The sequence below is a fragment of the Oryzias latipes genome, chromosome 11 (assembly GCF_002234675.1).
Source record: "Oryzias latipes chromosome 11, ASM223467v1".
Taxonomy (NCBI): domain Eukaryota; kingdom Metazoa; phylum Chordata; class Actinopteri; order Beloniformes; family Adrianichthyidae; genus Oryzias; species Oryzias latipes.
This window is the reverse complement of record NC_019869.2, coordinates 8876162-8902462: the sequence shown is the minus strand read 5'-3', so window position 1 is coordinate 8902462 and position 26301 is coordinate 8876162. Positions and strand designations below refer to the sequence as shown.

General features: G+C 37.9%; 1 protein-coding gene across 1 annotated transcript in view; it reads right to left on the bottom strand.

Annotated features, from left to right (window-relative positions):
* Nucleotides 1-26301, bottom strand: part of gabbr2 (gamma-aminobutyric acid type B receptor subunit 2) — a 207594-nt gene that overhangs the window by 150351 nt on the left and 30942 nt on the right. The window contains exon 2 of the mRNA XM_023959777.1: nt 2740-2877. Coding sequence (XP_023815545.1) covers nt 2740-2877 — 138 coding nt within the window. The remainder of the gene's footprint in view (nt 1-2739; nt 2878-26301) is intronic.

Genomic DNA, 26301 nt, shown 5'->3' with positions numbered 1-26301 from the left:
GTTGGACGTTACATTGACGTGTTCTCCCTGCCATGACAAAGGTGGATAAAGTTGAAGAGGATTTCATGTAATTAATGGACACCAGTGAAGATCACAAATCATTGAAGAAAAAAGGTTCAGCGAACTGTCTAGTGGGTCTAGATGACCCAACTCCCAATGTTAATGTGTCTCCAAGGTGGGATATGTGTGCAACAATCTTAAAGTTATGCATTGGTGCTACATGCATGGAAACTCCGTTAGCCATACGTGGAACGGTCATGGAGATTCAAAAATTTGCGTGTGCATCTCGCAAAAATTACGCAATAATAAACGACGTAATTCTAAACCAACCTAAACTTTTGAACAACTCAAAATCGATTTTGTGGAAAGACCTGTCGCCTGAAACCCTCGACGGACATCTGGGGACATCGACAAACGTAAGGAACACAATGAATTACGTAAATTACTCATGTACCATAAAAGACCGGCATTTAATACGTGGGAAAATAAACAAAATGCGCATAGCGGCTGTGTGACACCGCCTTTAAATTTTTGTCCTATCGTTCAAGCACAAACTTTCTTACTTTTTTTTTGTCTGTGCCAGACAACCTGTGCAGAGTGTGCAGAAAAGAAAACCCACTATCTTTAGAGGCATGTTCCTACTCTCATACCAGAATAGAGGTGAAGATATGGTGAGGAACAACTGGAAGGTTCAACAGTTTACTAGATACACCAATTTAGGACATTTAATTTCACAGTATCATGGTGAGGCTGCAACAAATTAAAAAAGCAAAGGTCATTTCAGAAGCATAATAACTGACAGTGAAATATAAATGTAGGTAATTAGCTCAACTGACCTAAGTAGTTAGATCTTTATTAGAATTACAAATTGCCAGACATGCATGTTTTCTTATGAAAAGTTCTTATGTGCTGTTGTGTTCAGACAACAAGGTCACGTTCAAAATGCTTCTTTCAAATGTTTCCTTTCTCTTGAATGGGTCAATTTTAAAAACAGGCTTTTAGCTATTTTACCCGCTTTGGTTGTTAAACTGCAGGACATTTTGCTCAATTAGAAACTCTGCAAGATTAATTAGAGATTAAGGTGTGAGTTGGAATCCTGTTTGAGAATTAAGAGCTGCCAGTTTGTAGCTAAACTAGAAAACACATTTTCTAAGCTTATACCATGGTCAAGTATTCACCCGGACCATGGTATAAAAAGTGATAATGGACAGTGATAATGCACAGCTAAAAAAGAAGTTACAGTGACATATCTTAAATGGTCTACATCACTGCGCTGGTTTCTTTAAAACAATTTTAGCTTCATCATCTGGACAAAACACAGCTGAACTTTCTCTTTAAACTGATGCTTTATTTAACCCATTGTGACGACCAGCATATATGTCGCTTTCCTTTGCCACTGCAATCAAGGCCAGAGCCGGCCAAGTGGCGCGTACTGCACCACGTAACAAAGTCTGCTTTTTGTTAAAAAAACGATCCAAACTAATAATATAACAAGAATAAAGTGTTAAAAATGGATTGAAATTTTCTTTCTTTTGTAAGTGACCATGATATCAGTAGCATAATGGCATTTGAAGGCAAGGCAAGTTTATTTGCATAGCACAATTCGTACACAAAGTAATTCAAGGTGCTTAGTAATTCGAAGTGTGCATCATCGGAAAATACCGCACTTCACGGAAGCAAACATCCGACGCGCGGCCTGGTTATGCGCACATCATGCGTCAGTTTCTGATAATGCACACTTCATCGCCCATTAACGCTTACTTAATGATGGAGCTGATTTGAAAAGAAAACAGAAACAGTTAATTTGACGTGTGATGCAAAGTCCCGTTTGAAGTACAAATGTTTCATGATGGCCTGTAATCCACGAGCAATCTATTTTTGTTGCTTAACACGTGACGTGTAATAATGATTTCTAGAGTGGTGCTATAAGTCAAAGTATTCGGTTTTTGGAAGATGATGTGGACAGTGTTTTATGCACTGTAAGGTGCAGTGAAAGGCCTTGATTACTTTCAAAAAGAGACAAAAAAGTCTGTTATTTTGCAAACAAGGTTGGGAGTTACCTGTATTATGAATACCCTAACCTTAAACAAAAAATATGAATTCAACATTTATTTTTATGTTTAACATAACTATTGTGAATATAATTGGTCTTTGTATTGAAAACGACTCTTGCCTGTCTTGAATATCAAATTTCCTCTGTTAGCTCGCTGTCAAAAATGCGTCACAGGGTCACAGGAATAAACATCGAGTTCTGAAACATAGATTGTACAAAAATTGAGGCATGCAAATTGAAGTTTAGCTAATAAAAAAAAAAGAACTTTTTAGAATGTTAGTGATCCTATGGCAGAGGAATTATCTTGTTACTATGGCTCTGTTGAAAATGGAATAAAACATAACTGATGAGTGGTAGACCGGGTAGAGGTCTAGGGGCTAAAGCGAGTCCACCTGTAAATCTATTGTAGTTTAATAAATGCATGCTGTTTTGTGACATGGTGTGTATGGCTGTGACCCCGTGAGCTATTTTGGACAGTTTGTTAACCAGGGAAATTTTGTGTTCAAGACCACCCTTCTTTTTTTTTCTTTCATATTTTAAGGTGTGCTCAAAGTATTAATTATTGCACAATTTTGTATTTATGCATACATTTCTTATTGACAGTTATCTTATCCCGTACAAGACCAGGAAATATTTGGTAATCTTCTGTAAAAAAAAAAAAAATCCAAACACATCATTTCACTTACCTGGACTAGATTCCAGCCCTCCAAAGACTCTGCGATGATGGATGTCACAGAGGGGCAGACTCCACCGAAGATCATAAGGTGTTTGGGACCGTAGCATATGGCATCAAAGAAGGCTCTGAGCCCTTTGGCGTTGTCACACTGCGGACAGTAAGAAATGGTGGAGTGAGGAAAGATGCTGAGGCCATGCAGCCAGATGCACAGAAGAAACCAGTATGAGTTGGCAATTTGCCTGGATTGACAGTTAACAGCATTTCTATTCAAACTAGTTTGCAACAACACTAGTCAGATTTGAAAGAAAGACATGTATTAAAACAGAGCAAATACGTATTTCACAAACAGAACTGCATTTCAAAGTAAAACTGAAGGCTGTGTGGTAAGCGTATATGTAAGCGGCATCATTATCATGGGCTGCAGAGCTACCTTGTACGTTGGTCCAGAAATACAGAATGAAGCCATTTCACGTCACCATAGCAACGTAACAATGTGAGAAAATTAGAAGAAAGAGTGACGAGGAAAAAAAGTACGTTTTTAATGTCTTGCTGCATGAGCTGGGTAACTGGCTGTGTTGAGACTGTCTGATGTCCACATTTTGTAAAGTTGTATTCCTATTACCATTAGAGTTGCTCTTCTCAGTTCAAAATAACTCGTTTATTTCAGTTTGGGATTCTGTGGTCTGCTTTAACAGTCACTCCGTTCATTGATATGACTTTGGTAGCTGTTACCTCAAAACTGAATAAAAATTTCCACTAAAAATTAGCTCCACTGAATGAGCACAGAATTCAGAGACCCAGTCGGATTGAAAATAGTGTTTTTGACACGTTGTTGTGGCCTCATTATGGCCTCATTATGGAGGATATAAAAAGAAAATCACGATTAAAATTGTATCTCTGAGTATTTCTTTATTCAAAATGTTATGAATCAGGAGCAGACGAAAAAAGGCTACTGGAAAAAGTTTCTAGGTATGATGTAATAGTTACTACGGCAAAGCTCTCTGCTCTGTTCTATTCTAATACATCCACTGGTAGACAAATAGATTTATGTAGTCTTTAGGCTGGATACTGTAGTTCCGGTATTGCTCGTCTTGTTTTTTTTTTACACTGGTAATGGTTGGTTGGGTTTGTGAGGGGCTGTAAGCTACCGGAGAACATGTAGACAGAAGGATGATGGGGAAAGGTGTGGGCTTACTTGGTGTCAACCATCCCCCCCCACACACGAACACAACTCACAGGTTAATTCCTAATGAACTCCTGCTGCTCAGCAGAAACTATGTCCTAGAAAAAAACTCGGCTCTTCTGGATTTTGGCTAAAAACGGCATAATCCAAACGCTTTTACAATAAATCAAAAGATGAGCGGAGAGCGACTTCAAATGAGGAAGCTGAGATTTTAACATTTCAAGAATGATGAGCTGCACATTGCAATGCGAGGAAAGTTGCATTCTTCTGAATATCAATGTGTTCATCCAAGCTATTTTATTAAATGCTTTAGGAGTTTTTCAGAGAAGAACAGTGGTTGTAAAGTAGTGGGTTTATCCTTGGATACCAGTGAAGTGTAATAAGCAGAGCAATGCCACTCAAAAATAGACGCTATTGCAGATTTGCCACAGGTTAAATGAGAGGGATAAGATGGAATTAGACACAGAGGGTATTCCTTATCCTGGTCACACAGTTAAATGAATCAGTGGGCTGTTAAAGAAGATATCCTATTAGGAAACGCTTATTGCTCATATTTCTCATTTTAGCCAGAACAAAGTAGGTTGGAAGTGTGTGATTGTGCTCAACTGGTTACCAAGCGAGAAAACCAGAGCGTGGGTAGCTAAGCTCTTCAGCCTGAATACAACACAATAGGGCTTAGAGACATTGTAGGGTTAAAGTGGAAAAAACAAAAACATGTAGGCCTACTGTACATGGAAAATTCCAATCTTCTTTACTCCTGCTGTGGCCTATCTGTTTATAACATAAGTTGTTGTTCCCTAAGGATCGTTTGCATATCGAAAATATTGTAAAATGTCCACACTTTTTTTAAAATAAAAAGGGAGTTGCACCATTTATTTAAAAGGAGATATGAAAAGACATTTGTGACTCTTTAGTGACATTTTTATGATGATGAAGGACAAATATCAGGAAAATTAAGCTTAAAATTGCATTTCTGACGGTTTCTTTATTCAAATTGTGGTGAATCACATAATTAGAATAGAGAACAGCAATAGTGAACATCTCTCCAACTCCACCTATTGTTTAATTGTAAGAATATTATCGGATGTGCATAAAAACCAGCTTGTGTGGGAGTAAGCTGAAATAAAATGCTGTCCAGTTTTTACCTTTTTGTCAATGAAAAAGAGCAGTGTAGACACAAAAAAGTGTCTCCCTTTTTATCAGTCACCTTAACATTTCTATTTGAATTAAAAGGAGGAAAATGTTAAATTCATGGGGTTTTTGACTATTTCTCTTAAGCGCTGAGTTTGACGGCTCCTTTTTTCATCCCCACATCTTCATTTACCTTCTCCGATTTTTGACTAACACACAACCTCCCAATTTGTTGTGACTGCTCAGAAAGCTTTGGCCGACGTTGTCATGCCAACACTGCGACTACTCACTTTAAGCACCAGATGAGGGAAGATGAAGCAAAAGGGCTGTTGTAGCAATAGCTATATTAAGCTCCTCATTAGGTACCACAACCACTCCAGTATTAATCAATACTTGTTAAGCAACTGAAATGAACTAAAAATTGGGCAGACAAAGTGTGACTCAGGGAAAATGAAAACGAACGTGAGGACAACTGTTATAAACTTGCTTAAAATTCCCAAAGAAGGTAACAAAAAGAAATTTAAAATACAAAGACTGTTTGGCAAGACTTAAAGTATCAAGAATCGGGCATTTCATGACCGCTCTCTGTGGTTTTATTCATATTTTATGGAGGCTTTAAGGCAGCAATAAAAAAAAAAATTATGAAACATCTTATCAGGAGGACAAACTGGTCTTGCTGAAACACTGAGGTAGCCATAGCAGTACTTCGCGGAGGCTGAGAAATACTACAGGCTTTATTTCCCTCTCCTATAGTCTGAAATGCAATTCCTGGCATTTGGAGGCCATTTGGTGTAGATCGATGGGGTTAACGCCCGTAGTACTCCATTTGACTGCTTTGGGAGCTGGCCAGTGAAGGTGTGTGTGTGGTTGTGGAAAGACTGCTGAAGACAGCTGAAGAGCCTAGAAATGGAAAATGAAAAGAAACAGAACAACCTTTTTTTATCCAAAGGAAGAAAATCCAGGAGGTCTCAAACTCCTTTCACACTTTGACTGCTCTTGTTTGCAGGCGTTTCACATTGAGTTTCTCTTTTTATGTGTCATTTTTATGTGTGAGGTATTTCTTAGTACCATATCTTCCTCACTATAAGGTACAGCGAAAAGCCTTTAAAAAAAACAAAATCACTTTATCTGGACCGTGTTACTTATTTCTGGCTGTTCTTACTGATGTCAATGTGATTTTGACAGGAACACACCGCTTTGTCAAAATGTTTGGTTTGGTGTTATTGTGAAAACGCTGTCAGTGATGGACCATGTTTTTTTGTTTTGTTATTGCAAACAATATTGGGAGTTAGCGTAGTCACTGTAATGTACAACGTTGGGAGTTAGCGTAGTCACTGTAATGTACAACGTTGGGAGTTAGTGTAGTCACTGTAATGTACAACGTTGGGAGTTAGCGTAGTCACGGTAACATATACGTGTTCCCTGCAAGACTGGAAGTAAGCATAATCCAGTAATGCCAACGTTTTCCTAACAAGGTTAGAATTTTGTGTAGTCACAGTAACGTTCACGTGTTCCTAAAAAAGATTTAGAAGTTTACATAGTCACAGTAACAAGTTTTTCTAAAAAGGAAGGTTGGGAGTCACAGATATTATGAATACGCTAGTGTGGCTAATTTGTAGCATGTTACAAATTCTAGAGTTTCTGTGATTGCAGTTACTAAAGTCTGACTGACAGGCCCCTTTTCTCACTTAATGAGCCTTATAGTTCGGCGCGCCTTTTATGATTTAAGTTAAAAAAAACATTTATTGATGGTTCACCTTATAATCCGATGTGCCATAGTGCTACAGTCCAGATGAAAGAACTTTAAAGTGTTTTGTTTAAGTTACTTCTAAAGTGGCATATTGAGAACAAATTCTTAACTGTTTATTAAAAAATATCCTTGGACAAGTTAATGTCTAATGATATCTAGTGTCTAGTAAGTTTAGGATTTGACAGAAGGAACCATCAAAGTGGCAACATTGTTTATGTGGATGTGAATCTGTGTATATAGGTATTTAGGGAATTGTGACAAAAACACGAGCTAATCAGAGTACCAGGGTGAAGGTAACAATGATGAAATGCCTTGTTAACGCTGCACATGCAGCTGCACCTGTCCTTCGGCTAATGGCCAATTACTGCCCCCAAATCAGCAACCTCAAGACTGATATTGTGCATACATTTGTGCAAAATACAGGGAGGAACACAGGGGACAACAAACAGGGAGGGAATGACCTTAAATATATATTTTTTTTTTGTGCGGGGTCACATGATCATATTCTAAATTAATTCTTTACCAGGCTGTCAGCAAAATTTGTTACTGTACAGGAAATTCCTAATACTCCTAAACCCAAATAAAATGGAAGGTTAACAATAGCTTTCTAAACTCAGTACAGCTTTTAAAATAAACAGAATGTAACAAAGTGATTTTTATTTTAAATGATAATAGAACAAATACCACAAATACCAATTCTGCTGGGGTTTTTTTTTATATGAAAGGTTGTTGCTGAAAAGTCATTGTCCCCAAATACCGTAATTATTATTATGGAGCTGTAAAATGTGTTAATATTCATTTGGGAAAAATCTTTTCCAAAGCTGCGGTTTTTCTAATGAAAGTAAGAATAATAAAGACTGCTAAACTGAAAAAAATGAATGAAGGTGATCATGCATATAAGTCCTGTGCAAAGAATTAAAAGCAAGGTTTTAAAAGAAAAATTTAAAATTAAAATAAAAACCATTAAAAATAAAAAAGGAGCTGAAACAAAGACATTATGATGACTGACTGCTCTTGACACAGCACAGAAATTGCAGCTTTTGGAAAACTAAAGTGCTGTTTGAGCCAACCGACCTGTGCTTGAAAATCAAAATGACCTGCAAATAGTTGCTTTGCCAGGAAAAGACAATACCAGCAAAAAAAATTATACAACTTTAAACATAAAGTCCCATTAGTTGTGACACGCCTAGTTGTGTGACATTTGTTCTCCCCATTTTGACGCATTCCCTGGAAAAGTGGTCCGCTGCAGACACAGCCGGAACCATTTGGTGGTTTAACCCAATATGAGGTTGGGAGGGAGGCATTGGCTTCAGTTTTTGGAGTCTTTTGCATGACTTAACCATGGATTTGAACCATTGACTGTATAAGACAACTGGACTGAGTAACCCCTCCCCCTTTCCATTCCAAATAGGAAACAGCATTCATCCTCAAACGTTCGAAATGTTCGAAGATTCTCCTGAGCCCACTTTCAAGTCCAGTCCTCGTCTGGCTTTAAATGGCGCCGTCAGAATAGCAGAATATTGGCAACTGAATTGGCTTCATTTTGTTGGAGTCGGTACTGAGCCATTTTTTTTGCATCACACTCGCTTAGTCCACTTCTGTGATACAGTCAATGATTTAAACACACAACCTCGGGTCTCAGGGTGGACACTACCATAAGGCCGCTAATTTGATAACCACCTACTAAAAAGCAATATTGTTCTAAATACCAAGCAATGTTCCTTTAAAAAATAGCTGTTATTGTTAAATTTTTTTTAAAAGCAGGCGTCTGCATGCGTGGAATGCAAAAAGTATGTTGATTCTCAGTTTCTTTAAAAGCCACATAGGTGTTTTCACAGTTACACCTACATTTGTTTGGAACTTGTAAAACAAACAGAGTGATTTTTTGACAAAGCGCCATCTATCTCTCAAAATCACATCATCATCATTCAGCACAACCAAAATAATCCATATGTAAGGTGCTCCCATTTATAAGGCGCCCTGTAGTTTTTTGAAAAAAAAAACAAAAAAAGCTTAAAGTACGCCTTATAGTGTGGGAAATATGGTAATAGTATTTTGTCTATTTTACCTTTGTTCGATTAATTCAATAAATGTGTGCCTTGGCGCCACGTTAACGTTGGGAGTTGGGTCATCTAGACCCACTAGACAGTGCTCTGAACCTTTTTTCTTCAATGATTTTTGATCTTCACTGGTGTCCATGGATTACATGAAATCTTTCCACCTTTATCCACCTTTGTAATCAAATCAAATCAAATCCAACTTTATTTATAAAGCACTTTTCATATAAAAATATAACACAAAGTGCTTTACATTAAAACACAACAAAGTATAAAAACAAGCATTGACGATTTAAAAATAAATAAATAAAAATAAATAAATAGGGCCCACCTCCTCGTACCTAGCCCCCCACTCCTTTCACACCTCCCACCCCTTATGTGATGGCAAGGACAATGAGAAATAGGCTGAGCACAAAAACAGGATGCTGGAAACGCTAATAATTGGAACCTCCCCCTCCGTGAACAGCCGCATAGACAGCCAAATGCAGCATCACAGGCGGGGACCGCTCCACCACAGCGAAGCAGTGATGCAGGTCCCCATCTTGAGCCGCAGTGGCTGAACAGCAGCCGACCCAGAGGGAGAGGTTTCAGCTGAGGAAGCACCGGAAATAAAATTGAATAAAATTGAGAATAAACAAGTAAACATATTGATAAAAACAATAAAACATTAAAATAAGGTTAATTAAAATAATGCGTTAAAAATCAGGTTCAAGTTCATAAAACAAGATAAAATGGATGAATAAATAAATAAACTAAAAATAAAAAGTACATATAAATAAATAACTGAATAAATACATAAAAGCAGTAAAGCATTAGCTAAAAGCCAGGTTAAAAAGATGGGTCTTGAGCCTTTTCTTAAGCATTAAGAAAATGCTTTTAATGGTAGGGAGAACACGTCAATGTCAGGTGGGGTCATCTGGACCCCACAAGATAGCACAAAGGTTATTTCAAACTCATATACACAACATGTTTATGAAATTGTAAAAGACATTCCTGTTAAAATAACATTGTTTTTTAGGAAGTGCATTGCTTGGTTTAACTTTTACCCTATCCAGCCTTGTTGCAGTTCATACCCATAAACTCATGTTGCATATTTAATCTTCAGTCTAGCACCACACTGACTGCCTGATGTACATCGACTCCAAGCCAGAGTGAGAAATGGAGCCAAACTGAGTCCACAACCACTCCAGCATATGCTTGGTTTTTATTAAAGCCCGATAAAGTCTGCAGAGTGCAGTTAACAGGTCAGCTCTAAAGAAGATTATCCATTTGTCTATGTATAAAGCTCGACTAATCCACTGAATTCTGCTGTGGCCGTCAATCACAACTACTGCAGGAAGTACAACCAAAGGCTTGTTGGATCTTTAAATCAGGATAAATCAGTTGATGTATGATCTTTTACTTTGCAAATCTTACAACTGCATCATTTCCTGTTCCCTTATAGTTCCATTTAACTATCATTTAAGGCTCTCCCAACTCCTGAAAGGAACTTATACAAGATTCTCTTCCTTATTGATGGGGCCACTAAGAGCTTCACTGGAGTGTGGCGCATCATCCACTGTGCCTTTCCTTTTATTTTTATTTTTCTAAGCACTCAAAACTCAATAGCTGACAGGTATTAAGCAAAACTGAAGAAAGCAAATTATTAAAAGCATTGCTTTCAATGAGGTCTTGCAAAGTAAAGTGGAAAAAAAACAAAACAAAAAGACGAAGAAGAGAGATTGAGTTGTGCTTGGACCTAGCAATAAGTCTTTCTCTGGTAACATTTAAACAGCAGACCCTGGAGTATCTGAACAGAGTAAACATTGATTTAGTGAGTGTGCATGAAATAAACTGAATCTTGAATGGGGAGTCAGAGTGTTTTTTTTCTTCTTTTTTTTCTAGTTTGATCCATTAAAGCCCCACTCTGATCCTCTTTAGCCAAACAAACAAAAAAAAAAAAATCGGTGTAATTTTCTAGGACATAGTTTCTGCTGAGCACCCCTTTCCCCTTTTCGTACTCAGAGCAGGGAGCTTGTGTCATTTTTTATTTTTTTATTTTCTTGTCATGTCCAATAACTGAGCAAACAGATGAGAGCTGAAGGTCTTTTGTGTTGAATGGGTTTTACTATCACAATAAGGAGTTTTATATCTTTGGATAAACCCCTTTTGTTTTTCTATTGTTTTTTATTTATTTATTAAATTTTATGTGAAGTAATAAATAAGTGTAATACGGAAAGTGTGAAGGGGGGGGGGGGGGGGGGCGGAAGGAAAAAAAGAGAGAGGGGGAGAAAGTAAGGGGATACAAGTGCTGAGTTGCTAATTTGAGTAGGTTATCAATTTAAGCTTCATAGCATTTATGCTGGATCTGCTGGAAAGACAAATATTACATCCAAGAGTGAAAATCTGACACCCAGTGTATTTTCTACGTCACAAATAGAAATGGCATTATTTCATTGGCTCTTGACTCAACGATTTCAACAAAGAAATACTCAGAAATGCAATTTTGAGCTTATTTTCTTTCATAAAAATGTCCTCCATCCTCAGAAAAATGGCACAAACCATGTTAAAAACACATAAAACACGGTTTTCCTTAGAGGGGATCTTAATGCATTCACAAATAAATACAAATGCTGACAAGTCAACTTTACTGGACAAACTGTGAGACAGAGTGACTCACATCAGAATCCATTCATTTCTTCCTTTCACCGTGCAGCCTGCTTTTCCATTAATGGAATCAATCCTCATTTGATTTAGGAACTCAGATGGCCACGATGGCTGACCACAAACACCTCCTCCAGTGACGGCTCTCTTACCCTCTTCTTCACCATCTGTAACCCCCGCACACGATAGACTGCCTCATTAACACACTGCGCTATGATTAACATATTCAAAAGACACACGGTCATAAAATTCTTGTGCTTACAGTCTAAATGGTAGCTCACCGACAGAAAAGCTTAAATCGATCAGTGGCACAAAAATTCCAGCAAGCATATTGCAGATTTATTAGCAATCTGTGCAGAGGAGAGAGCAGGCACTGCAAAGCCTATTACTGAATGTTGTGCTTCTGACAACAGCTAGGACACATTGTCCCACCCTGTGAGGTGGGGACGGGCAAAAGTCATATCTCTCAATGGAATGACAGTCCCGAGAAGAGGGTAGACAAGATGACAGAAGGAAGTACCAAGGTGATCAAACAAAAAGCCTTTTTCTTATAGTGAGATTTGCAGGAAATGTGATGGTATTGACCTTCACTTCACACGTTTTACTGGTCATAAAAACACCCCAATCTGTACAATTCTAATGTAACAATATTTAAACTAGTCAAGATACAATGTAAATGTAAATCCTTTAGGATATTTTTTCATTTAGCATCACAAATTTCTTTTTACTGATTCATTTTTTCATGTATTTGGAAGGGTGTGTGTTGCCAGCCTCTTGTTCCTGGCTCTAACTGGGTGCAGATCAAGAGAGAATTTTGTGCTGTGCTATGAAGGGCAACTAGACACACAGCAGTGCTGTTTCAGAGAGGATTTATTGGATCCACGCGGACACATTAACAGGAAAACTCAGATCTTGCCATTTGGTCTCTCAGCCACATATTTGTAAGGGTTACAGGAAGACCTGCTAGACCATAATAGACCGGCTATCTTAAAGTCCCACTCCAAAATCCTCTTCTGATTTATCTTCAAAGCATTCCTAGTGGTCTTTTGATTAGGATAAAGCAGTTTTTAGCCAAAATCCCCAAACCAATCCAAAATGTTTATTTATGTTCTCTGTCATCAGAAAAATGGCACAAGAACATGTTAAAAACACCAAAAATGGGTGGAACTATACAGGTTCAAATGTATTTTAATTTAGTAAGTCACATGATAACAGCATGCTTTGAAATGAGTGGCTATACAAAACAAGAAAAGCCACTGTACTTATCAATCAATAGTGTTTATTACAGATCAACTACAGAACAGCTTCAGAAAACTAGAAGGAGCTTCATTTCCAGAAGAAAATGCAGGCTTGAATGCTATATTGCTGAATGAAAATGTAACTTAAAGGGTATTAATTGGCAAAAAAAAACAAATAATGAATAAAGAAATGATCAAAGTTGACCATAAATAAAGTGAAAAGGTTAAGCGGCAAAAAATGGCGGAAGATAGTATGATAAAGAAAATAATAAAGAAATAAAGAGAAACAGGAAAACGATGGGTTGAATGCTTTACAGCATTAAACCAAAAATAAAAAATAACATTTTACCAAAGATTAGATAGAAATCTAAAGTGTTGTTGCCCCTGTAGGGACAAAACAAACATTTTCAAACTACCATCAGTACACACACTTATATTTTTGTTAAAAGATTTAAACAAGCTTTAGACAGAAAAATTAAAAGCAAGTGCATATGAATGTTCAAATTCACCACCGCAAAAAAAAAGAAAAGAAAAAGGTAATAAAAAAGAAAACGGACTAACAAAAAATGTTTCCGAAGCTACGTTCACATTGCTTTTGCATGCATGTTCAATCAATCACTTTCTATGTAAACCCGCCTTTGGGGCTGCCGCTTTTAGACATTCTCACATTCATGCGTCGCAATGCAAATACGATAATATTGTACAAAAACACATGGCCATTGAACACTTGTTCTGTGTGAACATTATGGGCTAAACGCACGTTTTTGAATGTGAATCACATACCGAGTGTTAACGTAACAACATATTACCTTATTTTACTAATGGATGGATGGAGGGAGGGAGGGAGGGAGGGAGGGAGGGATAGACGGACGGACGGACGGATGGATGGGTGAAAGCACACATAAACAGTCACACAATATGCATTTAATATTTATATCTTCAAAAGACACAGAAATTCCATGTTTATTTTTGTTTTGACATTACATAGGACATTTCAATGTCAACCTCACACGCACATTTGATACAAACACACTGTGGAAAATTAAGATTTATCAATAAACCCTTGATTAACCTAACTGTAGAGCAAGTCTAAATAGATTCAAAACAATCATTAATCATGAGCAGCTACAAGTGCGGTAAACATTGACACTATTCAGGGAGGAGGTTGACTCGTGTTTTACAGAAGCTTATTCTCAGCACCAATCCACACTGCAAGGCAAACAATTTGGACAGCTTTTTATTTTTCTAAAAAACTGCTTATTAATTGCGGTCTTGATTGGGTAATGGGAAAGCCACCTTAGCTTGCAACCCCCAGTCCCTTCCCACTTCCTGCAGGACTGATGGTGAAGGAGCAACGGGACAGACTGAACAGTTGGACAATGCCACCTCATTTGAAAAGCTGACATGCAGCACTGCGTTGCCATAGCTACTAAGTAAAAAAGCAAACTGGTAAGGGGGAAAGGAACAGAACGGGGAGTGCAAGAGTGCCAAAGAAAATGTATTTGTGCAGGAGACCATGGTGCACAAAAATTGCGTTTACTTTGTTGTCAACAAGAAAGTGGGGAAGCCCAAGTTTTCACATGGTTATTTGTATTCGAATGTGAAAACAGCCCCCTGTCCCCTGAGTAAAGACTTTTTTTGCAGGATGTAAAAGAGCCAAAGTCCAAAAGGCTGCACACTTACTCGTCCAACGTTAACAGCACTTAAAGCAAGAGAAACCCATTGATTGATTCTCTGCATGTATATGCCACGTTTATGGTGTCAATTTAGCGTCTAAAGAATTGCCCATCAAAACCGTAAAACCGCGCATCAAAACCCCAAATCTGCTAATCAAAATGCATATATTGAGAACCAAAACCTATAATTTGCAACCAAAAGCTATAACCCAAATCACAATCTTATTTCTCAGTTGCCAATTTGTTTTCTCGCCATTCTGAAATCCAGTTTTTGAGTTGCAGTTTTATTTTGAAATCGTCTTTTTGAGTTGTGCTTTTATTTTTTGCGGTTTTGATTCTAAAACCTGTTAACACATAAAAACAGCGACACATTATGGAGTGATATTTCTGCCAAAGCAACTTTTGAGCAAAAAAAAAACTGTTTTGTTTTCAACTAAGAAAGTTTTGTGTGCAACGTGGTGGCAGAAATATCACTCCATAACACATCAGTCAAGGGGAGGGGAGGCGGGACATCCCCGACATTCAGAAGCTCATTGGCTACTGAATAACACTGAGTCTTATGTCAACAGACCAGTTTCAAAGGGTGAGTTTTTAATGTTTTTCAAATATTTTAATGATCAAACGTGTACCGAAGGACGCCAGCACAGTCAGATGAGGAGCTCCACCAGTAGCTGCTAGTGAAAAAAGATGTTAGAAAGTAAGACGTTGCATGAAAAACTATAGCCATTCATTGTAAACAATGTTCTCCTGTGTTAGCCATGCTAGCTAGCTCAATGCTAGCATTGTTTCCAGCTCTTTTCATAACTTTTATGGATTAAACAAAGTCGATTTTTTACGACAATGTCAGGATCGGTCATGTCAAACCTGGGAATAATCGCCCGTGAATTGTCACTAGGATTAACCAATATTTTTTTCAAGTCCATATTAATAATAATAATAATAATACATTTTATTTGTTAGGCGCCTTTCAAGGAACCCAAGGTCGCCGTACATAAAAGTGAAAATAAAAATAAAATAAAAGCAATCGAATGCACAATAAAATATACATATAAATAAAAAATATTAATGTATAACCTATAAATTTTCTCAATATGGATTACAGAGGGGATTGAACAACAAAGCAACATATTGCTGTAAGAAAGTGAAAGCTTAGAAAGTGACACATTTCCTAATTTGTTCTGGTACCTCAAATAAAAAATATGTGTTTCTAAATCATGAATAACTTGATCCCAAACTAGGATCAAACGCAGATTTGGGGTTTTGATGCGCCATTTTACGGTTTTGATGCGCAATTCATTAGGCGCTGAATTGACACCATACACGTTTCTCGACTCAACACCACCAAACCAAAGAAAATAAATGGAACCAACATACTTTGCACTTTTCTCTGACGCACAAGGTGGGTGAAACAGAGGATCTTTCTTTTTTGTACGTGTGTGTGTTATGACGACTTGTCTGAATTCTACAGCTCTCTAAGTAGGTCATGCAGCCTTTTCAGACTTCCACTCCTCCCTGTGCTGCATCAAATATGCATAAATCCCAGCACATTTTCCCTGTTAGCAGCATCCCCTTGCCGGCTAAGGCCCGTATTAGTTATTCTAATCCCATCCCATTCTGCTGGGATGTAAACAAAACTTGAGATAATATATGATCTCTGACAGTTGTATTGATGGTGACGAGTCATTTTGTTGGTGAAGTGACATAGCTCTAGTCACTTAAGTTATTTTGGATTAGCTTTTTTCATGAGGTTGTTATTCACCTTAGGGCATATCCCGTCAGGGGTCGCCACAACAAACCAGCTTTAAAATATGTGTTTTATGAAAAAATGAACTTTACTGACTCATTGCATCTGCATGTGTTTGTACATCCGATTGCATTTAAGATGTGGGTGGAGGTATTTTAATAATTTAAAAGAGACAACGTACCATTAATTTAATTGATTTCTATTTAGGATTTTTTGGTGGATATTGGAAATCATGCTTTCCTAAATACCAGAATTATTCTTAAACCCTGATTTTAAAAGCAAAACATCGAACAAATGCATTTGGGCAATTAAAGATTATCAAAACTTTTTCAAAAATTGCTGTTTTTTTAAAGTTTGAATCAAAAATACCTAGAGAAATACAGGCAAAGTAACTTTATCCTCTTGGGATGAAAAACGGTAAGGATATCAAAATGTAGTACTGATGAAGACAACAAATGCTGCTGATAAGAAGGGTTAACGCAAAGAAATAAACCCAAACGCCAATCATGACGCTATAAATAAAACAGTTTATATGTTGTCTATAGTTTCCAAACTACGAAATTCTGCAAGGCTGTACATGGAAGAGACAAAAATAGGCATTTATCTGTATAAAAACAAAAGCAGGCCAGAGAAATTAATTCATGTTTTCACCCTGACAAACATTCAGCATATATGTGATTCTTCTCACATAGTGAAATTGTAACACAACCTGGATCTATCAGTCTTCTCTGTAATGCCGTACACAAGCAGCAAAAACTACAGACTTGTTCATCATATGCTGCATTAACATCAAATTCACCTGCAAATTAATGCTATGGTCACAAATACAACTGCCAATGGGGAAGCATCGGCAGAATGTTTTTAAGATTAGCTGCCGATTTTTGTTGAAAATCTTTGTGGTGGTCATGAATGCAGACAGTGGCAGTCAGTCAGGCGGGGTTGACTCCTTTACAAAATTGGGGGACAGCTGGGCGGCCACAGGGTGGTGGCAGCCGGGTCACTGGCCGGCAGCAGCTGATGCAGCAGCTCTGACTGGACGATGGGTAAATGTCTCAGGAAGGCTGACGGGCCAGGCCATTCCGCACCACTGGTCATTCGCAGCTCAGATTTTGAGCACACATTATAATCCTGTCAATTAACACATTTACAATGAATATTTAGACAGCATGCCACCCAGTGTTCTGTCTTCTTTGTATTATTCTCAGGATCAACTGCAATTCATCAATATGCAGGTCTCAGGGTCGCTGTAGTGCTATCAACACCATGACGAGTTTCGTACAGCATCAATGCCGTCACCTTATGGGACCCATGGTGGCTGGGATCGTTAGACTGACGTCTGGCCCCCATGCCCAAGTCAACAGCCCTCGTTGAGTGCCTGCGCTGCTACCGTACGATTTCTAACACTCTGACAATGGCAGTGGAAAGGGAGCATGGGCGCAAGGGGATGGCTGGAGGGTGGTAGTGTGAAATTGTCTAATCACCAGACAATTTCGGGGACGTTGGAGACCCTCCTATCTGTCCATCCTTGCTGAAACTAATCTGCTGCTGCACTGTGTCTGTATTACCTCCAAATGCCACTGACCGATGTCAATAAAATCGTCCAGTCGATGTTTAATTTATACTTTTTCTTATAACTTCAGCGGCTGCCGCCTCCTGATTCCACCTGCCGATTTTGCAGAAAAGCTTGCATTTAGGTCGCTGCGTGGTTGCATTTTGGCAAATGTGACCATAGTCTAAACCAGTGTTTTTCAACCTTTTTTGAGCCACGGCACACTTTAACCTTGCCAAAATCCCGCGGCACACCAGCATCCAAAGAAAAAAAAAAAGCAGAAATTCATGGTCTTTGTTGATCGAGCCCCCCGCACCCCCCGCAATCTAACGTGCATTTTTGTGATAGTTGTGGTGGAAAAAGCAGGAAGTTGCGGCAGTTTTTTTCTAAGATGAAATAAAAGTTACGTTAGAAAATTTAGAAACTGTTTGTTGTGGTTTCAAGACGTGCGTTGAGACACTGTCCCTTTAAGCCAGTGCATCATGGGAGATGTAGTGTGAAAACTACCGAAAGAGGGAAGAAAGACTCGCGTCTCTGAGCTTCATTGTTTTGTTCATTTGGCCCACGGTCTGACACCAGACTCTGTGGAAAGCTACACCGCTAAAGACGAGCTTTAGCTGGTATTTTTGTTAGAACTGAGCGACTTTTTGAGCTAATTTGGAACAAGGAAGTGAAGACTTGAACCACTTCTGATTGGTCAGACTGATGACATGTGATTTAGCCTTAAAGAATGATTGGCGGAGACAGTTAAAGGGGCGGGACTTTTCCGCAAACACTTATAGCTGCAGGTAAATCGCGGTAACGTCATTCTTATCAAAATGTATTTAATAGAATTAAATAAACACAAAGAAAATTTAATTGTATGATCTTTTATATTCCTAACTACTCAGTGTTTTATCAGGGCCTGTTTGGATGAACAAAGAGCTGATTTCCTGGAGATGGGAAATGTTTTTAGATCAGTTAATGAGGGCAATTTCCCACGGCACACTTGACCATCTCTCACGGCACACTAGTGTGCCGCGGCACACTGGTTGAAAAACACTGGTCTAAACGTTTCCCAATCAGATCCAGCATTTACAAAATTTGAGGGAAAACAAGACACTAGAAATGCATTAAGTATCAGTGCTTTTTTTTTTTCTTTTTTTGCTGTGCATTGGAGAATTTAAAGAGCAAAGAGATTTTTTTTAACCATTATACACAAAAGTTTGTATTCACATTGTCAATAAAATATCGTATTGTTTGTTCGAACAGACTTTTAGATCTCAGTTGAGAGAAGAGAAGGGAAAAATTGTAATTGGGAATAAAAAGAACTAGATTAGACTGAACCAACTAGTATTTGTCAGATCAATTCAAGAATTTTTAACACAAGATAAATGCGGTACCACAGGGTTGTGTGTTTTGAACAATATTTGTCAAGAAATAAATGATTTTTTTTCAATAATATAACTTAACAGGATGGTATATATGACATTTAGGCACTCGAGCAAAATTGTTAAAGTGTTTTATCATATCACCAGACAAATGTAATATCTAGTGAAGAGTCATTATTGTCAACTTTAAAAAGTAATAACATTTATTTTGTTAAGTTGATTCACTTTATATGTCAACTCAGAATCATAAAATTATAAAGACATTTTCCACTGAAGGACAGACTAGTAGAATAGCTGTTTTTTTTTGTTCTTTATTCCGATCTTTCCTCACAATCCAAACTTCAAAGTGATGCCATCCTGTGTCACAAAAAGTTCCGTGGTTAACATGAGAGATCACCTTTCTTGAACGCTGCCATACACACTACAGGGTAATGAAAAAGTTGCCATATCACAGTTTCACAAGTTTTCATTGTGATACTACGTTTTCGCACTGGGGACAAACCTTGCTACAATTTGCTCTGCAGAGAGACTGGCAGGATATCAAAAGAAATGTGATTCAATTGTGGGGAAAAAGGAGACTTGTATTCTAACAGAAGCTTAGAGACCACACCGAGGTGAGAAATGCAACATGATGCTGATAATTGCAGCAGTCAGCATCATCTGGAAAACAAGTGCTTAATTTGGTCTAGAGATGGAAATGATCTAAGCTACAAAAGTGGATTTATGAGATTTCCGTAGACCTGTGAAGACCTGTTTAGTGCATGTTCCCCACCTGTTTTTGGAAGAGTCTTGGTGCGAAATGTCAAAGCGGTGTAATTCTCGCAAATTTAGCAGGCCTTTTTCTTTCACGGCTTAATGGCGATGTATGAAAGACTTGATGCCATATCAATCCTGCCGGACACAGACAGCAATTATTAATTTGTCCTCCATTATCAGTTTTCAAACAGTTGGTACTTATGTAAATTAAAGGGGACTCCATCGATACGTCGCTACCAAATTTCAGTCCCTGATTTGTCAAAGTTCGACCAGGTTTAACCTGCGTTAAACAAATTCTGTATGTAGAGACCGAAAACGTTCATAAAAACTTGCATAGCTACATATGTGATCGTGAGAGTGGTATCATGAAAATCAACTTTTTGAGCTTTTAGGTGTATTATAATGTTAATTCCTCAAAGAAAACAATCCTAATGTTGTGTTTTGATCTGTTCCCACATTTCTGAGTATTCCTCTATAAACCTGCCCTGTGAGCACCAGCCCCTCCCAATCCACAAGTGGAACACAAGTGGGTTCTCACATTATGATGTCACAAAGTGGGAACCGCCCCTTCCAGGAAGAGTCTGCCCCCAGGCTAAAACACACACTTTCTCCACCGAGTTAGCAGTGACCGGCTAAAAGCTTTTATTTTATATGTACATCCATGCAATTGCCTCAGAGATCGAGTTGTCTTACTTTGGATAAGAAAATGAACTGTGAAAATAACTCGTATTTCATTAGAAAAATGTTATTTAGTGTGCCACAGGTCATATATTGACATATACATGGATACAGTTTACTGTAAAAGGCTTAAGGAAAGCATTTTAATGCATGTTTACATAGACATTTCATCGGAAGTGACCGCTTGCTTTGAATGCGTGTTGCCGTGTGAACGAAGTCTGAGAGCTTGATGAGACAGAGCAAGGGACAAAATGCATGACATTTACTATTAACTAATTTGGCCTTGCTTTTATGAAACAAAATCAAAACAACAAAAAAACTCAAAGCCATCCTTCTATAATTTAGAAACCAATAGCAAAAATGTAGCAGAGACTCTATTATCATCACAAACAATTTTACTTTTGGAGGGAAGAAAACCTTTTTGATTGAATATTATTTTAACGCTTGTGGACAATTCATTGCAACCTATTGCCCCCAAAAAATTTAGTCTTACTTTCTCTGTTTGCAAGAACACCTAATATGAAAGAAAATCAAAACCTATTTACATTCTACAAGGGACCTGAAGAAAAATACATTCACAAAGAAGGTATTCTGGCCTGCAGGGAGGGGTTAGGAGTCCTCTCTAGTTTAAATTCTCTAAACCTAAGCTTTGCTGAGCTTTGGTAAACAGAGGCTACCAGGCATTTACTGGAGCTTTTTCCTTTTCTTCTCCTTTCCCCTCGTTTTTCTAAGCCCAATGGCTTCTTTTCTGTCCCGGTGAACAAACAGTCCCTCACATGCAACATGTCATGTGCAGAAATTCAAATAATGACACCTCCAAGGCTTTAGTATCTTGCTCTGCTGGCTCTTTATGCTTGCTGTGTTTTATCACTCCATGCACTTTATTTGATGCTTTAAAAATGAGGTTCACTCAAGAAAAAGACCAAAAATTTCAAGAAATCATGAACAAATGGATAAATGTTAGCTTTAACTGGACTCCTCCTCTAGTGACGCCCATATTAGTATGACGTTTGGAGTTTATGTGTTTTCTCTAACTATCAATTGGTTAAAAGCCTTAGGTGTCTTTGGCGGCACCTCTGGTGTTAAAAGGTTCAACCAGTCCAAAGTCTGGCCTGTTGGCCAAATGCAAATGTTAACCATCTGCAGGCTCCTTTCTTAAAATCAGCAATATTTTCTAATTTTCTAAAAACTTTGTGTATGATTTCTTGATTGCTGTTGGCTAAATTATTTTTCAAGCTGTTGTAAACTTGTGGCGACACTATCGTATTATGTTACGCTTTCTAACTCATTAGAAAAGTTGCCAGTGTGGGCCACGGCTTCCAGGACAAGTGGAAATTGGCAATTTTTTTTTTAGTAACAAACTATTGAAAGTGACCGTGGCTGTTTTCCAATGAGTTCAATAACAAGAGGCACTAACACAACAAGCCAACCGGAAATGAACGGTGCAAAAACTTGATAAAATGACAGTAATCTTGTTATGGTTGCCCTCTAGTGGTGGTTCTTTTTGTTGCATTTCTGGCAGGTTAGCTGTGGTCCCTCACTAATTGATCACAGCTGCCTGCAATCATGTTGCTTCCTATTTAAGTTCTGTTCTCTCTGTGTTTTGTGTTGGAGCATCTTCTCTGTTTGGGTCTTGTTTGGTCCAAGTAAAAGCTTAAAACTTCATGGATTGGTTTGAGTCTTCCTGCTTCTGGGTTTATCCTCTCTGACCAGCCGTAACAAATCTTGGCTAAAATATAGTTAAATTTACACTATTTAACCAAAAGTATTCACACACCCATCCAAATGATCAGAATCAGGTGTCCTAATACTACCCTCAGGCATGCAGACTGTTTTTACCAACATTCGTGAAAGAATGGGCTGCTCTCAGGAGCTCACTGAATTCCAGCGTGGAACTGTCATAGGACGCTACCTGTGCAACTAATCCAGTTTCAAGTTTCCTCACTCCTAAATACTCCACAGTCAACTCTATCAGAGCAAAATGGAAGAGTTTGAGAACAACAACAACTCAACGACCCCCCCTGTGTTAAACCATACAGAGCTTCTATATTTTTGTCTTTTTGTTACCACTTTTAAATGTACCTATCTACAATGGGGTGAGAAGGTATTTAGTCAGCCATCCATTGTGCAAGTTCTCCCACTTAAAAAGATGGGATTTTCATTTTCATCACCTCAACTATAAGAGACAAAAAAAATACCTCCAGAAAATGACATTGTCTGATTTTTAAAGAATTTATTGTAACACTGCACTGTTTTGCGTTACATTGAGTTCCCCGCAAACACTATTAGTTGTAAATCAACTAACAGCAGAGGCATATTGACTTTGTTCTCTTTAACTCATCACACAGACTTTGGCATGCATCAATAGATCTAAGATGGCGGCAATTCTGCCCACTTCCTTTGTAAATATATCATGTTCCAGCTGGCAGAGGGAATGACTGCACACTGCGAGTCATGGAATATACTGGAATGTTATTGAGCAGAAAATATGGCATTCTAAATTTGGTTTGAGTTTAAATAAAGAAAAGGACTGTTTTTTTGTTGTTTCAACCTTTTTTAATACCTGCAAAACATGGAACTTGTAGTTTTAACATTTCAATGATCTTACTAAAAAATTCAAGACTTGTAAGTTTTTTTTGTAGCTTAATATAATATTTAAATACCTCATTAAAATACCTACAAAATAGGACGGACATGCATTTATTTAAGCAGATTTCTCTCCTCCCAACACAGGAAATAACTCTTTCAGGGGTTGTGATAAATTGAATGGATGAAGCGAAGTGTGACTAGAGGTGCTTCTTTCATGTGTTTGATGTGTATCCAGGAGGATGGCATTACCCCCCCAGGGGAGCAGGCCAGGCCAGAAGGCCTTTGATGAAGCACCTTCACTCACTGAGATCAGATAAAACTACTCCAGACTCATTCAAACCTGTCCATTGAGACAATGCTGTCATTCAGACATGGATCCGATTTGCTGTATGAAACAGAGATTTCTTGATTCAAAAATTAATGCATTTTCCACACTATAAGGTGCATTTAAAGCCTTAATTTAAAAAAAAGACACTACACATTATGTAAGGGTTAATGGCCGACTAAGTGTGCATTATCAGAAATAAGCGCATGCTGTGAAAGATTGCGTCAAATTCTGATAATACAGACTTCGAAGGCCATTGGCCCACTTATACTATGGTCACTTACAAAAGAAAATAAATATTCAACCAGTATTTTGTACTTTATTCTTGTTATTTGTTTGGTTTCAATCGCTTTTTTCACAAAAAACGGTCTATTTGTCACATGGCGGTGCATTTTCACGGTAACATTACGACCTTGATTGCAGCAGCAAAGGAAAGCCAAATATTTATGCCGATCGACACGATGTGTTTAACCCTTGTGCTATCCTAGGCACTTTAACATTGGGAGTTGGGTCATCTAGACCCACTAGACAGTGCTCTGAACCTTTTTTCTTCGATGATTTGTGATCTTCACTGGTGTCCATGGATTACATGAAATCTTTCCACCTTTATCCACCTTTGTCATGGTAGGGAGAACACGTCAAAGTAAGGGTGGGGTCATCTAAGATAGCACAAGGATTAAAAAAGCATCAAATCAGAGAGAAAGTTCACCTCTTAGCGCTTGTTTTTGTCCAGATGATGAAACTAAAGTTTGTTTTACAGAAGTGATATAGAACATTTAAGCTAAGTGAGTGTAACTTATTTTTTAGGTGTGCATTATCACTGTCCATAATCACTTTTTAATCCACACCCAGCAGCCTATCAGGATGGAGTATTCACCCAGACCATGGTATAAATATGGATTAACTCTAGTTGTTCTTACTGATGTTGAAGTGACTTTGAGAGGTACACAAGGCTCTGTCAAATGTCAGTCTGTTTTTTTTACAAACAAGATTGGGAAATATTGTAAATACGCTAACAAAGCTAACATGTGGCTTTGACGGACTGAGTTCTTTTTTTTTGTGTGTTACTAACAAGGTTGGGATTTAGCGCAGTCAGAGTGACGTTTTTTTCATGGTATCGGTCTGCTTAATGCATGTAGCAAACGAGGTTGGGAGTTACAGTTATTATAAATACGCTAACGCGGCCCTTGCTTCCAACATATATGTGGCAGTTTACAAACAAGTTTTGGAGTTTTTGTGAACCCAGTAAAGTCTGACAGACTTATCTGTCACTGTTCTGTCTCGCTCAACGCGCCCTATAGTTTGGAGCCCCTTATCTATGACATAAGTTTGAAAATTTACCATTTATTGACAGTGCACCTTATAATCCAGTGCACCCTATAGTGCCGAAAATGCGGCAAAACCATTTCAATAGTTTTATTCACATGAGAACTGCTATTTTTATTTCAATTGTTATCTTCACATTTTCGGATTCTCCAAAAACATGTTCTTTTTTTTAAAGAGACTTGAAGACTAGGAGTTTGTATGAAGTATTGAAACAGTATAAGAGAAAATAAACAAAAATAGCAGAAAAAAGGAGAATGAGAAAACAAGTGAGGGAGGGGGAAGAAAAGTTCCATCAGTGTTGCGATAATGTGGGTGGAAAGCAGCGCGTGGGCTGATACATGGGAGAGAAGAATGCAGAGGGAACTGGCTCATGATTCTCTTTTTCTTTGAGTCTCCTCGCATCAGCTCATCCACGAAGTTCCAGGACTAGCATGACACTACTCTATTTTCACCCTTTTACATTCCTCCGCATGAGCCACTGGTTAGATAATAATCACAGTAGTCATTAGACAGAATTTTGTCATTGTTTATGGTTTGTGTTCAACAAATTCCCCTCGAAAGATGTCAGTCACCCAATGATTTAAGTAAGGAGTCGCAGAACAGGCTGGCACATCTGCTGATAGACATTTTCTCACACAAACATCCAGAATTTCATTCATTATCTGTGCAGTCAACCACATTTGTGCAAACACAAATCCGTTCGTCGTTCTGCTTGTTTTTCACCGGTAGCCAAAGAGGTGGGTTTTTCACTCGCATACCCATTGGTCAACAGGCAAGACGTTCCCATGGCAACAGAGAACCTGTTGAAGTGCTTAACTGCATCACTGATATTTTGGGAGAGGTTTTCATGTGACGGTATTTGCACATTTGAATTGTATCTCTGACAGAATGTGTATCTTCAGGGCGTCTGTGTCTATTTTTGTGGGACCCAGCATGCCTTGACATGTTTGCTTCTTTTCTGGGTATCGTGGTTTTCTGCGCATCAGATGGAAAAGAGGGGGTTGGGGGGCTGATAGGCAGAAATTTAAAACAGGCAACAATTTAAGTTTAAATAAACCAGCTAACCAATGGCATTATATTTGTTTTTTAAATTGAAGCAACAAGAAAAAGGGAATTACTGAAACATGTGTGATTGTATCAGTAGTTTGTGTTTAATTTAATGCTCTGGGCCAACTATTTTCCTTTTTAATTCCTATTCTCAGAACCATAACCGAAAGCTTGATAGTTTTGATAATTTTTTGGATGTGTCTGTTTGGCCTAAACTAGTTAAGACTAAAGTTGTGAATGATAAAAAATAAATAAATGAACACTTTATATGCACAGAAAATTACAAGCAGCCAGAGATAATAAAAAAAGTAGTACTACATGTAGTGTTTAAAATACAATTGACTGTTTAGTTTAATCATTCAAATTGGAAATAAAATGGTTGCATTTTGGGGGCTTGTCCGGTGTTTGAGACATGTGATTTTGATGAATGTTTTGTTAATACTCTAATGTATAAGTAGTATTATTATTATTTTTTTTTAGAAAAGAAAAACTCCCTGAATGGGACAACCA